The sequence below is a fragment of the Vombatus ursinus genome, unplaced genomic scaffold, assembly GCF_900497805.2.
Source record: "Vombatus ursinus unplaced genomic scaffold, bare-nosed wombat genome assembly UNPS02014818.1, whole genome shotgun sequence".
Classification (NCBI taxonomy): Eukaryota; Metazoa; Chordata; class Mammalia; order Diprotodontia; family Vombatidae; genus Vombatus; species Vombatus ursinus.
The window spans coordinates 48,148,546-48,166,578 of record NW_020954596.1 but is presented as its reverse complement, the minus strand read 5'-3'; the positions used below and the strand labels follow the sequence as shown (position 1 = coordinate 48,166,578).

Here is an 18,033-nt window from a genome sequence, read left to right as displayed (position 1 = left end):
AGAACTGAGAGACTGACTGCCTTGTTCCAGGAACAGCAAGAAGGCCACTGTCAGTGGATCAAAGAGTATATGGTTAGGGGCAGAGTGTGAGAAGATTGTAAAGGGTGTGTGTGTGTGTGTGTGTGTGTTATGGAGGGACATGAAAGGACCTGCACTATAGGAAAATTACTTTAGAGGCTGAATGGCAGATGGATTGGAGTAGAGAGAACCTCGAGGCAGGCAGATCCACCAGCAGGATAACTAATAATCCAGGGGAGAGCTGATGACGGCCTGCACTAGGGTGGTGGTAGTATCAGTGGAGAGAAGGGGGCATATTTGAGAAATGTTGCAAAGGTGAAATTGATAGGCCGTGGCACCAGAATAAGATTTGGGGGATGAGATACAGTGAGAAGTTGAGGATGACACCTAGCTTGTGAGACTAAGGGACTGGGAGGATGATTTTGCCTTCAACAATAATAGGAAAATGGGAGAGGGACACGGTTTGAGGGAAAGGTAGTGAGTTCTGTTTTGGACTGCTGAATTTAAGATGTCTGAAAGGTCGCTGGACATGTGAGACTGGAGATCTGCAGAGAGGTTAGGACAGGATAGGTAGATTTGAGAATTGTTATGAACATGGTAGAACAGAGATGGGAGGTCGTGGTGCAGATGAAGAGTAGGATTATATAAGAGTAGGCAGAAAGAGAAGTGAAAAGCCTCTTTTCACTGATTATGGTCAGATAAAGGGATTTCAGAATTCTTGAACACTGAGGTGGCAATTTGTGAGGGATGGCAAGATCCAGGGCATGATCAAGGGCTACAGAAGTGGGGAACCTACAGCCTCAAGGCCACATGTGATCCTCTAGGTCCTCAGTTGTGGCCCTTTGAGTGAATCCAAACTTCACAGTACAAATCCCATTAACAAAAGGATTTGCTCTGTAAAACTTGGACTTAGTCAAAAGACTGCACCCAAGGACCTAGAAGGCCACATGTGGCCTTGTGGCTGCAGGTTTCCCACCCATGGGCTAGAATGTAGCAGCTTTCAGAGAGGGAAAAGGTGGTGGTAAGGCCTATGTAGGAAGCATCCTTTTGTGTCCAAGTTCAAGGGTATGGCATGAACCAAGGCTGTGATTGGTGGGTTGAGGCTAACATCATGAGGTGACTGAATTGGAGGACTTTTTGAGGAAATTCCCTGGTTAGGCCCCAGCTTACTATATGCTATTAGACTAAAGAAGCAGATTTCAGAGGGCTGTACAGTGATGAAACCGTGTCTGAGCTAAAATCAAGACCCAGACTAAGAAAAAGAAAGGTAGGTTGGAGGGAGGAGGTACAGAAAATGGACATATATCCTCTAATTGGCACTGAGGACCGTGATTAAACTGTAAGAAGTTTGAACTGTTTTTTATTTTTTACTTGCCTTTCTTCCCAACCCCTCCTTCTTGTATAATCCTCTGTAGTACTTCACAGTAAAACTTCTAATTCACTTACAAAGATTGCTTTGCTCCTATCAGGGAATCATGTAGGGGGACAGGGTGGTGAAAAAACATTTAGAACCAGTAAGCTCTAGGGGAAGTTCAGGAAGCTTTAAATTTGAAGAAGGTACCAAAAAATCCTGGAATTATAGGGTACAGAAACACTCCATGGCACCACAGAAAGCACTGGAGAAAACCTTGTAGTTATGATTGCTGAGTAAGTCAGTAACCTTTGAAGAGTTATTGTGAATAAGAGAATTGTCACTGGCAAATTTCATTGGCAAAATTCTGGAACAGATTAGGGAAATTTCTTATGATCACTTAGAGGTGATCCCCAAGAACCAGCTTGTTCAGTCTGAACAGGTCATGCCAGATTAACCTCATTTCCTTGTTTTATTTTTTTGTTTTTGTTTTTGGTTTTCTTTTTTACTATTTATTAGATAGGTAGATCAGAGAAATGCCACTGTCTTAATGTATCTTGATTTCAGAAAACAAAGGAAACTAGTTGGATTAAGAATTGGTTGACCTTTGGAATAGAAAGACTGTTGATATATGGATCTCTTGTTAACCTGGAGGGAGGTCTCTAGTGGATCATCATCTACCTGTCCCCGTCTCTCTGTTTTGCTCAACATTTTTATCAATAATTTGAATAAAAGCATAGATGGGCTACTTATTAAATAAGTGTATCAGAATTTTGTCTAAAAAATTCTTGACCAGTGGTGGACATTAACAAGATCACAGAATCAGAATTTCAGATTTGGAAGGGGCTTCAGAAGCCATCTAATCTAGACCAAGCCTAGAAAATGAACTCTTTTACAATAATATACTGGAGAAGAAGTCATCCAGCCTTTGCTTGAAGAGCTTACCTGAGAGTGAACATACTTTCTTTTGAAGCAGCCTAATCCACTTCTGGATATTTCTAATTGCTAGGGAATTTTTTCTTATATCAACTTTATTTTTGCTTCTTTAAAATTTTGAAAACAGCAATAACAGCACTCCCCAAGTCTTCAATTCTCCAGGCTAACCATCCCCAGTTTTTTCAGCCAGTCCTCATATGGCATGAATTTGTAGCCTTTTACTGTCCTGGCTGCCTTCCTATGGGCATCCTCCAGCTTATTAATTCTCTTCCTAAAATGTGATGCCTAGAACTGAATTAAATATTCCCTATGTGGTCTGATCATGGAATAATATAATAAGATTATCATCTTTCTACTTTTGGATGCTGTGCTTCTCTTAATGCATCCTCTGATTTGTATTTATTAGCTTTCTTGGCTGTCATACCACACTGATGACTCATAATTAGTTTGTAGTCTAGTAAAACCCCAGAGCTTTATAAGAACTGCTATCTAACTATCCCTCCCCCTATCTTTTATTAGTGAAGGTAACTTCTGAACTCAGGTATGAGACTTTACATTTATTTCTATCAAATTTCATTATAATAGATGTTGCTTAATCAAAGAATTTGAAATTAGGAAAGTACCTCTGGGCCATTTAATACAGACCATTCATGAAAGGATCTAGCCTTAAGAGCTTTGTAATACTGTCATCCAGTGTACTTTAATACTTATACTTTTCATGTTTTTATCCAAGTCATTTTTTAAATTAACAGTGGGGGGGGGGGGGCAGAGCCAAGAGAGTGGAGTAAGAGCAGTGACTTGCTTGAGCTCTCCCCCAAATCCCTCCAAATACCTATAAAAAATGGCTCCAAACAAATTCTAAAGCAGCAGAACCCACAAAAAGACAGAGTGAAAGAAATTTACAGCCCAAGACAGCCTGGATGGTTTATTGTAAAAGTATATTGCGCTGAGTGGGGAGAGGAGCACAGTTTGGCATGGGCGTGCAGGCAAAGCAGGCCTCAGCAAACCTGAGGCAAGCCTCAGAGGACTGAATCGAGGGCAACTGTGTCAGTTTCCAGAATTCTCAACCCATGAACGCCAAAGACAACTTAGAAGGTCAGTAGGAAAAGTCTGTGTCTGCAGTGAGAGAGAAGCGTGAGGTCCCAGCCCCATTCCCTGAGCGCGACCCTGGGGCAGAGGCTGCTTCCAGAGCTTCCCGCTCACAGACTGAGGAGGAATCGAGTGGCTGATCAGAGAAGGATTGCAGGGATTACTCTGCTGGTGCAGGATTCTCTTGCTTTGCCCGTGCTTGGATCTGGGTCACAGTTCTGGGTGGCAGTCCTGGGGCAAGGAAGAGTGCTGGTGTGGTGGAGCTTCTAATGGTGGTGAAGAGAAAATCCTCCTCACAGTTCCAAGACAGAAAAGAGTACTTGTGGTCACTTACAGACCAGAGTACAGGCCAGGAAAGCAATAAATACCTCACCCTTGATCATAGTACCTTGGAAGAACTGAAAATCTACAGGTCCCTAGAAATATCTCTGAAAACAGCTGCACAAAACCCCTGAAGCTTAGGATAGTACATTCTCCACACTGGAAACAGACCCCTACCTTAACAAAGAATTTAAAACTCAAGTAATTGGCCAGGATCATGAGAAAGCAGTGCAAAAAGAGTCAGACTATATATTATCTTACTTTGGTGACAAAGAAGATCAAAACATACTACCAGAAGAAGACAATGAAGCCAAAGCTCCTACATTCAAAGCCTCCAAGAAAAATATGAATTGGTCCCAGGCCATGGAAGAGCTCAAAAAGGATTTTGAGAAGTAAGAGAAGTAGAGGGAAAACTGAGAGTGATGCTGAAGGAGACCCCAAAAACCACTGAAGAAAATAACACCTTAAAAAATAGCCTAACCCAAATGGCAAAAGAGGTCCAAAAAGCCAATGAGGAGAAGAATGACCTAAAAAGCAAAATTGGCCAAATGGAAAAGGAAGTCCAAAAGCTTACTGAAGAAAATACTTCCTTAAAGATTAGAATGGAGCAACTGGAAGCTAGTGACTTTATGAGAAATCAAGGCACTATAAAACTAATCCAAAAGAATGAAAAAATAGAAGAGAATGTGAAATATCTCATTGGAAAAACAACTGACCTGGAAAATAGATCCAGGAGAGGAAACTTAAAAATTATGGGGCTATCTGAAAGCCATGATCAAAAAAAAAGAGCCTAGACATCATCTTTCAAAAAATTTTCTTTTTAAGGCAATTGGGGTTAAGTGACTTGCCCAGGGTCACATAGCTAGTAAGTGTCAAGTATTTGGTCTGAGGCTGGATTTGAACTCAGGTCCTCCTGACTTCAGGGCCAGTGCTCTATCCACTGCGCCACCGAGCTGCCCCCTTTCAAGAAATTATCAAGGAAAACTGCCCTGATGTCTTAGAACCAGAGGGCAAAATAGAAATTGAAAGAATCCACCAATCACATCCTGAAAGAGATTCCCAAAGGAAAACGCTTGGGAATATTGTAGCCAAATTCCAGAATTCCCAGATCAAGGAGAAAATATTGCAGGCAGCCAGAAAGAAACAATTCAAGTATTGTGGAAACACAATTAGGATAACACAAGATTTAGCAGCTTCTACATTAAGGGTCCGGAAGGCATGGAGTATGATATTCCAGAGGGCAAAGGAATTAGGACTACAACCTAGAACCACCTACCCAGCAAAACTGAGTATAATCCTTCAGGGTGAAAAATGGTCATTCAGTGAAATAGGGGACTTTCAAGCATTCTTGAGGAAAAGACCAGATCTGAATAGAAAATTTGACTTTCAAATACGAGACTCAAGTGAAACATGGAAGAGGTAAACAGGAAAGAGAAATCATAAGAGACTTATTAAGGTTGAACTGTTTACATTCCTGCAGGGAAAGATGATATTTGTAACTCATGAGTCCTTTGTCAGTATTAGGGCAGTGAGAAGGAAAAAAATTTTATGTATGTATGGATAGATAGATAGATAGATAGAGGGCAAAGGGTGAGTTGAAGATGAAGGGGTGATAGCTGGAAAATAAAATTAAGGGGTGAGAGAGGATTATACTGTGAGAAGGAAAAAGGGAAAAGTAGAATGGGGTAAATTATCTCACATGAAACAGACTAGAAAAGGCTTTTACAGTGGAGGGGAAATGGGGGAAGGTGAGAATCTTATTCTCATAGGATTTGGCTTAAGAAGGAAATAACATACACAATGGGGTATGGAAATCTATCTTACCCTACAGGAAAATAAGGGGGGAAGGGGACAAGAGAGCAGAGGGTCGATAGGGGGGAGGGCAGATGGGGGGAGGGGATAATCAGAAGCAAACAGTTCTGAGGAGGGACAGGGTCAAAAGAGAGAATAGAATAAGTGGGGAGTAGGATAGGATGAAGGGAAATATACTTAATTTTTCACAACATGACTACTGTGGAAGTGTTTTGCATTAGTATACATCTATAACCTGTATCAAGATGCTTGCCTTTTCAATGAGGGTGGGTGGGGAGGGAGGAAGGGAGAAAATTTGTAACCCAAAGTTTTAAAAACACATGTTAAAAATAAAAACAAATAAAAAATATAAAATATTAAAATATTTATTTAAAAAATAAAAAAAATAAATTAACAGTGTAGGACCAAGCATAGGTCCTCGCACTTGAGCCTTCATTTCAAGTTTACATTGAATCAGTAATGACCTTCTTTGGATCCAATCATTTAACCAGTTCTGAATCCACTCATGCAGCATATTTTGAATGATAACTTATACCTTAAAGTGATGTAAGGGATATCATTGAGGAAATGTATGATCAGAAAAAGGAGTGGGCCTATTAAGTACATAAGGATAATCAACGAATAGCTTCACAAAGTGTTAAAAAAAAAAAAAAAAAGACCTGCACAGTAGTTTCTGTTATATTGGGTGCATGTGTAGAAGATCTTTGGTAAAACATAGAAAAGGTTGGCATAGGACAAGGGCTAAATGAGTTGTGATCTGTACCATGGTGCAATGAAATGACTTCAGGTGATGGCTAGATTACCATTTATTAGGGGATTCCTCTATAGACATGGGCTGGAATAGGTGATTTCTGAATTTCCTTCTGAGATCGGTGATGTTCTGCTTTGTTCAGACCACATCTGGAATCTTGTGTTTTGTTTGGGGTATAACAAATCAGAAGGAGTATTAACAAGCTGGAGCACTTCCACATGATGACAGTGAGAATGGTGAGAAAATCTGAAACCATATGATAGGAGCAAGTAGTTAAGAAACATGAGTTTTTTAGATTGTAGAATTAAAGATTTTAGAGAAAACCTTGTAGCTGTCTTTCAGATATTTAAAGAATGCTTGTGTGGAAAACTAATTGACTTATTCTGTATGGATCTAGAAGGCATAATCAGGACCAGTGGGTAGAAGTGAGAAGAAAACAGATTTTGGTTCACTATAAATCAGTTGATTGCAACCTATATTCATTAAGTGCCTACTTATATTCAAGGCAGCTAGGTGGTCCAGTGGATAGCGTACTGGACCTGGAGTAAGGAAGACCTGAATTCAAATTTGGCCTTAGACATTTATGAGCTGTGAGATCTTGAGCAAGTCACATCACCTGTTTGCCTCAGTTTCCTCATCTGTAAAATGAGGATAATAGCACCTGCCTCTCAAGGTTGTTGTGAGGATCAAATGAAATAATAATTGTAAAGCACTTAGCACAGTGCCTAGCTAGCATGTAATATGGGTTACATAAATGTCAGCTATTATTATCATCATCATCATCATCATCATCATCATAATAATATAATTTCCTCAGAGATGTCTGTTTATTTCTTGTTACTATAAGTGATCAGGCAGGAGCTGGATGACTCCTCATGGATCTGGTAGAAAGTATTCATGCATCAGGGAGTTTAGACTAAATGATCACTAAAAATCCCTTCCAATACTAATTCAATGACATAAAAAAATACAAGAACTTAAATATAAACACTTCATTTAAGGTGTACATTTAAAAATATCTATACCTTATATGAAGTGATATTTACATATAAATTTAATGATAATATAAGGTATAGAAATGTTACAGCATTTAACATCTATACTTCTTTCTGCTGATCTATGTCAATCGCCTTCTTCAAGACCCAGCTAACAGTTTCCTTTCTCCATGAAGCCTTTCTTCATGAATCCTGTTATGATAAGACCTTTATTCTGTATTTCCTTAGCACAGCCATTTTGAGAGTTGGTAAATATTTTAGTTTGGCTGGTGTATGTTGGAGGGGAATAATATGAGTTAAGGAAGGGGAAAATAATAGCACTTTTGAATCCATTTAGTTCATTCAGTATGCTTAATGTATTCTCATCACTTTACACGGAAATGGCAGCTTACTAAATGGCACCTTATTATCTTTAAATTGTTAAGTATTTTAGAAAGTTTCTTACCTATGCCCAGATAGCATTTACTATACTGTACTGACACAATCTTGCAAGGTACATCGAATGTAAAAACACACCAAGTTGACATGACTGAAGTTTATTCTTAAAACACTATATCTGCCTTTCGTATCTGTTCTAGTTCCAGCCTGAACTGTAAATGGCCAAAACCAGAAATTCAGATTTATGAGAGTCCACCAAAACATTGATGATACTATTATTACTAAAGGTGACTTTTAAAAAAGACTTTAAAGTTGTATTCTAGTCTGATTAGTTAATAATCTTTTCATTTTAAGGAGTAGATTGCCAGGATCCAGAGAAATTTTAAAAATTGACTATTCATGAATATAAATTCTTCATGCAGACTAGATTAAGGGGAATCTATTGTTTGATAGTTTTACTAATATATACATTTTGATAAAGCCACTTAGTCTTCCCCTTTAGAATGCTGCAACAAATAGAACTTTTTCTCCTTTTATAGCTAGTGTTAGGTGTTAGAATATAAGATTGTGCTAAATATAGGTTATGTCAGGCTTTTACGGTATGTCATTATTTTGGATGTGGAGTGTACTACATTTTGATCCATTCAACCAATCAATGCAATGGTAAGCCATACTCTAATAATGGTCTTCTGTGTTTTCTTTGATAATCCAAGCACTAACAAAAATATTTTTTTTATTTTCAGACCATTCAATCCAGCTTACTGACATTAAGGCAACCTCCTTAATTGGATATGTTCTAAAAGAGAAAATGAAGTTAATTAATAATGACTTTTTATTTTTTCAAAGTTAATCTGTTGTTAATTGCTAGATAACATTTGTATGGAATTTTATGATTTATTTATAGATGAAGAATGCTTCTGATGAAATACTTTGTTATTGTTTATCTAAAACATGTTATAAATTGATAGGCATATCATTTGGTATGGATGTGTAATATTTTCTTATGTTTATTATTTTTAAATCAAACTGTACTAATATTTAAAGTATAAATAAACTTCTTAGATTGACTAAATTGACCAAGAATGGTGTGGAATTTTAAAAAAAAATTCCTTCAGAAATCCCATGTTTTTTGCCAGATTTTTTAAATATCCTATTAAAATTGTACAATAACTGAAACAAAAGATTTAAATTTTTTCCCTAGCTTGAGCCTACAGACGATTTGGACGATCAACCCTTCTAGCTTTTGTTTATTAATGTAAAGAATAGTAAGTAGTTTGGAATGAGAAAAGGGAGTCAGCCACAGTGGGAAGAGGCCAATAGCTGCTATTTATATAGTGCTTTGTTTTTCAAAGCACTTTACATACATACATACACCTCATTTGACCTTCCCACCAGCTCTGAGAGTAAAGTGCTACATGTATAATTTATCCCTGTTTTACAGATGAGGAAATCAAAGCAAAGTGAGTTGTGTAGGATCACATAAATTCTGGAGGTAGGATTCAGAACCAGTTCTTCCTGACTCCATGATTCCTGTTCTAAAATCCATGAAACTTCTGATTGGGGAAGAGAGTTGATGACCATATATTATGATACTCTTTTTGGCTAGCTTTAGAACAGTGGCTGCTACAAATAGATGTGTAGAAGAACTCCAATGTTAGGCAGTAAAATGGGGAGATGAATTATTTAATTGACAAAATTTTTTGCAGAAAGATCTTTAAAGAAAAAACCCCTTTTGACTAGGTTTCAAAACTATGAATTGACATATTTTTTCTAAGCTTTACTTTACTTTGGAACCCCAGAGGGAGGTAAAGAGTTGATAGAATGACTTTTCATTGGCATTACATATCAAAGATTTCTGATTTAGTCAGAAGAGCTTTCTTTCAAATCACAGATTCTAATAATTCCTTTAGTAACTGTAGGAAGGTAATGATATGACTATGTTCTGATTTTTAAAAATCTTCTCTCTGTCCTAATATTTTTTGCTCCTTTTCTTCTTCCCACAAATATATTCAGGACAGAGACAAACAAGAAAACACATTAATCATAAAATTATATTTAAAAAGTTTTTTTTAGTTTATACTCAATATTGATCATTACATTAAGAGATGAAACTTTATTACAAACATCACAAAATGTTTCTGCTCTTTTTTTGGTAAACAATAAATAATTCACTGAGAGCATTAACATTCACGTATGTACTTTACTTTACAAATATACAAATATGTATTTTAGGCATCAGGCACCTTAAAAACATTTCCAACCAGGTATGGAACCTAATTTTTTCAAGCTGTCTATTATAGTGAAGCACAATAATGAGTTATATATACTGTGCAGAACATAAGAAACAAGGCACAAGAAGCAAATACAAATATAAGAAAACATACATGAAATAATAAAGTAATTTAGTTATAATAATATCAAAAGATAAATCAAAAAGCATGTCTATAATAAGGGGAAACCCCCCCCCACCCCATATTTGGAGCTGTTGCCTTATGACTGGATATCTGTCATGTGTAGGAGTAAGATTATAGGAAACACATATTTTTTCCCCAAATAAGATTGTATTTCTTAAATTACTACAAAATCATGATTCAACTGCATTTTGAAAACATGATATGTAACTCTCTTGGTTAACTAGATTTAGTGGAATGTCGAAACATTCCCCCAAAAGTCCATATTATATTTTTATTGGGTTCTTACCTTACACATTTTTTATTTGCTGAGTGGAATAAATTGAACTCTTTTTCTTTATAAAGTTCACATCTAGTACATATATAATAAAGCTCTTTCCAAAAATATTCATTAGAATATTGTTTATCATAAGATGCTGCTGAGGCTTTGGTTAAATAAAAAAGTTTCTGAACCTCAGATATGGTGAAAAAGTGCACCGAGGATGCATATGTTTATATTTAATTACAAGGCAGAGGAGGCATTTAGAGCTCTTTAAGTTGGTGCATTTACATTATGAAAAACAAAACTAAATTTAGATAATGGTTTATTCCAGCTATGAATAAATGAAATTCTTGATTGACATTTGTTTCTGTATGGAAGAGTTAACTGATAATATTTCATTATCAGTCTACCTGTATTAGTTTATCATGAAAATGATGGAATCTTATTTTTAAAAAGGTGCTTAATATTTATTTATTTATCCCTCCCCCTTTTCATCTTCAATTTCACATCAGATACCTTATACCTGACAGAAGACATGCTGCACTTGAAATTTCCTTAAAATGTAATCCATTTGTCTTAGGATTTTATAAAGGAGTAAATTATCTTCATGTATAAAATAATTATTAGGTTATAGTTTTACAGTCACAACACATGCCCCAGCTCTTCCTAGGCACAATGGTGCAACCTAAAACAAAAAGAAATAACATGACAGCCATATTCATTATGTTTCTGTAAAGAGCAAATGCCAGGTATACATGCCAGGCACTATGTTAAGCTCTGGGGATGCGAAGAAAGGCAAAAAATGGTCCCTGCTCAAGGAGCTCATAGTCTAATGGGTTATCATTAGATCTGTGTATTATACAACTATTCCATGCCTTTTGCTGAAAGGTGATTCCTTTTTTTTAGTAGTTTAGAGATTATTTAACAATTTTCTTTATGTACAACTGGTCATTGTAGCATTGTACATATTTTAGCGTAAGTGATATACACTGCAGGGATATACTAGAAAGTGAAGGTTTAAATGAAATTTTATTTATAGTTTATGTTAAAAAATGACCAACTATTATCCAATATTGGCCATCTAATAACAATTGCATATTTAGATATAGATGTATAATAACTGGGCATACAAAAATGCAGGAGTACCTCTTGTGCTTGCCACCTCCTGGAATATCTTAACTTTAGGACACCTGATCAGTCAACAAGACTTGATTTACATTGAGTATCTTCTCTGGGCTGAGGGCTGCCCAGGTCAGAGTCTTAAGAAGAATATAATGAGATGGAGTATAAGCCTCTATCTTTGCACAGAGTCTAGAGATACCATGGTTTAGTATAAAGAACGCTGGCTCTGCAGTTCAAGGATTTAGAGGTTCAAATCATACTCTTATGCTACCTGTGTGACCTTGGGTAGTCACTTCAACTCTGGGTTTTAGTTTTCTCTTCTGTAAAATGAGGAGGGAAGACTGAGGATCATTCCAGATTTAAATCTAAATCTATGATCCTATGACATTTTGGTGGATTTAAAATGAATTAACTTTTTCAAAGTTGTTTTAATTTGAAATAATAGATTTACTGTAAATAGGTCCTGTGTGGGGATTGAATTTCTACCTATTAATAAACCATCTGACTTTCTTAGTTTTCCAAATGGAAAATTTATCAAATTTTCATCCCTCAACTCCATATTCTGAGTCTCTGCTCTCAGCATCAAACAAGGCACTGTGGGAAGTAAGTAGCATAGGACATAATGTGGGCAACAATAATTTTTTTTTAAGGTTGCTTTGAGCAGAGTAGACTAGAGGGAAAAAGGTACTTAAGAAGACAAATTGTTTTCTCTACTGTCTTTAGCTCCCTAGGATGGATACCTAACCATATTTCAAAAAAGTTTTTAATTCAGGAAATATCTCATTTACCTTTCCCCAAAAAGTGTTGGTGAAAGGGTTTCACAAGATGAGTACACAATGCAGCAGCACACAAAATTTATGAGTGCACTTTTGTGTGTACAGTTATTATATATAATACATATCTAAATATGTAATTGTAATTAGATTGACAATATTGGAGAAAACTTGATCTTTTTCTAATATAAGCTACAAATAAACTTTATTTTAGCCCTACCAGGATGTCTCTGCAGTATATATCATTTACGCTAAAATATGGGGAAAATTACTGAAATGTAAATAAATATTTCAACGGGGAACTTTTAACCCAATTACGTGGTTCAGTCATTTTACTTCTTATTGTATGCCTATGAACAATAAAAAAATTAAGCTATATGTGACTGCCATAATTCATGGGTTGCCCTAAATGTCTACAATCAACACTTCTGTCAGTAATATTCAGCTTTTCTTCAAATGTACAGCTTAATACTTGTCTTTACATTTCTGAATTGTAAAGGTTGTCATGGCAACTATCTAGAAAATTTAGTCTGTATAATTTATTTAACGCAATGTCATCCTATGAATTTATACCAGAGCAGATGGGGGAGTGGAGTGATTTTAAGCTATACCATATATTAGTGTATACAAATACACATGCCATAAAATGAATGAAACAATAATGATATGACCTTGATATGGTAGCCACTAGCCTCCTCCCTTTCCTTTCACTACAAAATCTCTATGCTCTCTGGCTATATTTCCTCACCACTTACCCATTCTTTAACTTCCTTCTACTCTGGGGGTCATCTCCAGTCATCCTGAACTATATCTTGCCTTTCGGCCCAGATGACTCTGAAGGAGAAAGTGAGGCTGGTGCCTTTGCACGGCCCTCTCTCACTTAAATCCAATTCACTTGCAAGTCATGGCATCACCTTCCTGATGTCACGGTCCTCTTTGAGAACAAAGGACAAACAACAACAGCAATCCTTTCACTCTACTTAAAACATACTCTGAAATGGCAGGAATGACCAAGTCTGAATCATCAAATCTGGTGGCTTTTTTTCTCAGCTGTGGCATGTGATCCTCTCGAATACCTCCAAATCTACAAAAAGCTCTTTGTTTCCTATAGCACTGAACTACACAATTTCTTTTCCTCAATTGTGATACCCCTTTCTCCTTAAATGGCCCTTCTTCCTTTTACTCCAAAATGTAGGTGCATTGTCCCCCAGGTGTAATCAGCCCAAGCTTGAAATCAGAAGACCTGGGGTTCAAATGCTGGCTCTGATATAACTTGTATGACTTCGGTAAGTAATTATACCTTTTTGATCTTGTTTCCTCTTCTATAAAATGTATACAATACTACTTGTACTATCTATTTCATAGGTTTGTATGTAATCTGTGAAGTGCTATGTAAAATATAAGTTGTCACCATTATTATTATTTTCATTATCTCCTTCCTCTCATCTTTTTTTTTTTTGATGGAGTTCAAAAAGAAATAGTACTAGGACAAGTTGCTTTCCTCCAATTATTATTCTTTTACATTTAATGCTCTATAGACTTGTTGCACAGGTAGATAAAAGAGCTACTTTTTGCAACTGAATAAAAATATTAAGATATAAGCTTATCCTGTTGGCTCACTAAAAGCATTTTCAAAGTACCTCAGTCTATTCTCACAGGATTCTGATCTTCTCTGTTATGTTTCCATATTTTCAAAGCTTTCTGTTCCATGAAGACTGGAGATTATGAGTATCTGGCATGGCAACATCAATTTAAAAAGTTGTTTTTAATTTTTTTTTAATAGGTCAATGATATTTGGGGAACAGCTCTGTCTGTAGTAATGGTCTGGTTTTAGAACATTTGCCCGGGGTCATACAGCTAATAAGTGTCTCCAAGGCCATAGCTCTATCCACTGTGCCACCGAGCTGCCCCCAAGGTAAATCACTTTCAATTGTATTTAACAAATCCAATGGTATGTACCTTTTATCAGCCTTTACTATTGCTCAATGAAGTGATGTCTGCTTGTTCCAAAAGCATTTTTTGTAGATTTTTGATCTAATATGTGCTCTTAAGATGTAATGGATTTGCAGTTGGAGAACGTAGGTTTGACTTCTAGCCCTGCTACATTTTCTGTTTCTGTAATCTTAGGCAAGTCACTTGATCTATTGAGGTCGTTTCCACATATAGGAAATGAGGGGACCGGAGTAAATTATTTCTAGAGTTCCTACCAGTAATAATTCCTTTTTTAAAAAAAAATTTCTTTAAAGTATTTATTTAATATTTTATTTTCCCCCAGTTACACATAAAAACATTTTAAACACTGGTTTTTGAAATTCTGAGTTCCAAATTCTCTCTCTCCCTCCCCACTACCCTCAAAGATAAGGTAAGCAATTTGATATTGGTTAGTGTAGTCATGCAAAACATATTTTTGTATTAGTCGTGCTTTAAAACATAGACTACGCCCCAAAAAACTCCAAGAAAAATAAAGTAAAAAGTATACTTCAATCTGCACTCAGATTTCATCAGTTCTCTTTCTCTCTGGAAGGTGGATAGCATTTTCATCCTAAGTTCTTCAGAACTGTCTTGGACCATTGTATTGATTAGAGTAACTAAGTCTTTCACAGCTGATTATTGTTACAATATTGCTTGTACTGTGTAAAATCTTCTGGTTCTGCTCACTTCACTTTGCATTAGTTCATATAAGTCTTCTCAGGTTTTTCTGAAGCCATCCTGCTTATTATTTCTTATAGCACAATAGTATTCCATCACAATTACATACCACAACTTGTTCAGCCATTCCCCACTTGATGGGCATCCCCTTACTTCCCAATTCTTTGCCACCAGAAAAGACCCGCTCTAACTCCTAACAAGTCTATGATTCAAATAAACTATATATATATTATGTGAAGATGAGAAATTATGAAACATTTTAATAAAAATATAACTAGGATCAAAGAAAGAAATTAAATAGCATACCTGTGTCCATTCGTTTGTTTGGGGATCATAGGCCTCCACTGTATTAAGGTAAGTTTGTCCATCATATCCTCCAACTGCATACAATTTGTCGCCAAGTAAACATACTCCAACTGCATCTCTACTAATGCTCATAGATGCAACTGCAGTCCACATATCAGTTTTGGGATCATATCTGAAAAATAATTGTAATACTAGTTCTCTTATAACATCCCCTAAGCATTAAATGTAAAAATCAGGATCTCACAAAATTTATTGGAAATCTAAGAATTTGAGAATCTTCTTATGAAGAATAAAAAATATTTAAAAAATGTATTGTTATCCTATTGTCCTCAAAGTATTTTTAATATATGTAAGTAAAACTAAACTATATGCAGTATACTGGGTATAAAAGAACCCTGTTTTTACATAATGGTAGAATAATGTTTTCTGTTTCATTTTTGATACTCTTCTAATGCCCTCAACACAGTATTGGCTTGGCTTTCTTGACTATAGTATTTCATTAGACCGATTATAATAACGACCTCAGAACTTACCACCTTTTAATTATAGTCCAGATTACTTTTGCTTAATACATGATCATACACATGAAGCTTATCAGTCACTTTCTTGGTCGGTTATAGTGTGTCATGAGATCTTGCCCAGAAGAAAGTAAGTGACATCACCTGCAAATCTATACATCTCATTATGTATGTCCAAGCCAAGGCAATAAGTATTTTTAACTGTCTGCTATGTGCCAAGGTACTGTTAGGTTTCTATATAATTTATTTTTAAAATGTTAACTAAGACTGATCTGAGCACCTATCCCCTGAATGTATCCATTTTTAATAGTTCTTCATCTAGGCTAGCATCTAATATATCCTTTACCCTTTGTTTATTTTATGTAAGATAATTCCTTATTCAAGAAAAAGTGGTTCTAGTTTTTTGGCAACTCAATTTAAAAAAGAGTTTTTAGTGTGAAACTCCAGTATGAAAATACATTGTAGCCATTGGTTATTATCCCTTGTCCATAAGATTATTTACATGCTAAAAGAATGAAAGCAATGTTATTTCTTCTTTATGGAATCATGTTTTCTCTGAAGTATGTTAAACTTGCTTGAATACTCAGTAGTTTTGTTCTTTATTATGATTAACTAGGCCTAGGGTCTTTTCTGGAATGCTTCTCATGGATAGCTCTACACTGACAATTTGCTAGGCCTCTGGCATAGTGGCTAGTTTAACAGGTTACACAGTTTGGCTAATAGGTACGTGTTTATGCAATTTCATGTTTGAGTTCCTTTAAAACCCTTGAGTGCCATCTGATCCTGTGATTTGGGAATGGGAATTTCTCTTAATAAGATTAATGGACATAATTCATTGATTCTTTGTTAATTCTCTTTTGATGATGATTATTAGGTGATCTCACTCTTTGGCTGGCATGTGTTTGAAATATTAAAAGACTCTTTTATGATTGATTTTGTAGTATCCTATAAGCTACGTCCTGAATGACTTTTTGGCTGACCTAATTTTTAACTTACTTTTCGGGCTTCTTTTCACTTGATTGGGCAAATTTCCATTTAAAAAAACATTGCCTTTATTATATATTTCTTCATTTTTTTCCCAGTATGCCAGATCTCAATATTTGGTTCTTTTTATTTGGAGCACACATTATTTTTCAGGATTTCCTATAAAATATTTTTAATAGCCTTCATCTTTCTGGTGAATAAAGGTATTAGGTTGAGTCAATATAATAAAAATGACAATTCTATCTAAATTAATTTACTTATTCAGTGCAATACCAATAAAACTATCAAAATTTATTTTATAGATCTAGAAAAAAATACTAAAATTCATCCAGAAGAATAAAAGATCAAGAATATTAAGGGGATCAATGAAAAAAAATGTGAAGGGAGGCAGCCCAGCAGTACCAGATTTCAAACTATATATTACAAAGTGGCAATCATCAAAACAATCTCTTACTCGCTAAGAAATACAGTGATCAGTGGATTAGATTAGGTACACAATACGCAGTAGTAAATGATCATAGTAATCAAGTGTTTAATAAATCTAAACATTCAAAGAAGGCACCCTGCCAATCTCTTTCTATGATACAAATGTGTTTTTGACAACTAAACCAAGGAGAGACAAAGCAGAGACAGAAAAGAAAAGACCAATATCTCTAAAGAACATTAATAAAATATTTAAAATAAAATATTAGCAAATTGTCTACAATAATATATTAGAAAGATCATGATCAGGTTCAATTTATATTAGTAATACAGGGTTGGTTCCGTATAAGAAAGATGATAAAATAAAACATGTTAATGTAAATAAGAACCATGATTTTGTCAGATGCTAAAAGTGTAACAATCACTTCTTTTAAAAACTCTAGAAATCATAAGACTAAATGGATTTTTCCTTAATATAGTAAATATTTTTTTAAAATCTAAATCTAAGAGTAAACATATGTAATGGAGAAAGTTGACAGCTTTCCAAAAAAAAAAATCAAGGGGAAAAAAAGGATACCCATTATTATCACCACTTTACATATTATGTGAAATGCTAGTGGTAACAATCACACAAGAAAAAAAAATTGAGAGAATGAGCATAGGCAAAGAGAAATCAAAACTAATTACTTCTGAATATGATATAATGGTGTTAGAGAACTTCAGTCAACTAAAACTAATTGAAACAATTCTATTAATTTATTATTCATGTATTATTTGCTAACTTTAACAAATAAGAAGTTATAGGATATAAGACAAATCTACGTACATAATCAGCATTATTATATATAACCAACAAAACCTAGTAAAAGGAGTTAGAAAGAGAAATGTCATTAAAAATAACTATGGGTTTCACTTCCAGGAGCCAAGATGGCAG

The 18,033-nt window shown here is 35.3% G+C and overlaps 2 protein-coding genes across 7 annotated transcripts in view; one reads left to right on the top strand and one right to left on the bottom strand.

The window, feature by feature from the left end:
- The window catches only part of LOC114023500 (WD repeat-containing protein 19-like), a 181,736-nt gene extending 173,261 nt beyond the window's left edge, over window positions 1-8,475 (top strand). Inside the window, exon 37 of the mRNA XM_027836165.1 lies at window positions 8,395-8,475. The gene's annotated coding sequence lies outside the window, so the exon portion shown is untranslated. The remainder of the gene's footprint in view (window positions 1-8,394) is intronic.
- Window positions 5,954-18,033, bottom strand: part of KLHL5 (kelch like family member 5) — a 127,340-nt gene continuing 115,260 nt past the window's right edge. For 4 of the 6 annotated variants that reach the window (XM_027836160.1, XM_027836162.1, XM_027836161.1 and 1 more), the window contains 2 exons: window positions 15,175-15,346; window positions 9,761-11,009 (listed from right to left, as the gene is read on the bottom strand). In XM_027836160.1, coding sequence (XP_027691961.1) covers window positions 10,953-11,009; window positions 15,175-15,346 — 229 coding nt within the window. In that variant the 3' untranslated portion in view covers window positions 9,761-10,952. Of the gene's footprint in view, window positions 6,525-9,760; window positions 11,010-15,174; window positions 15,347-16,715; window positions 16,836-18,033 lie in introns of those variants that run through there. The other 2 variants (XM_027836158.1, XM_027836159.1) reach the window with 2 other exon arrangements.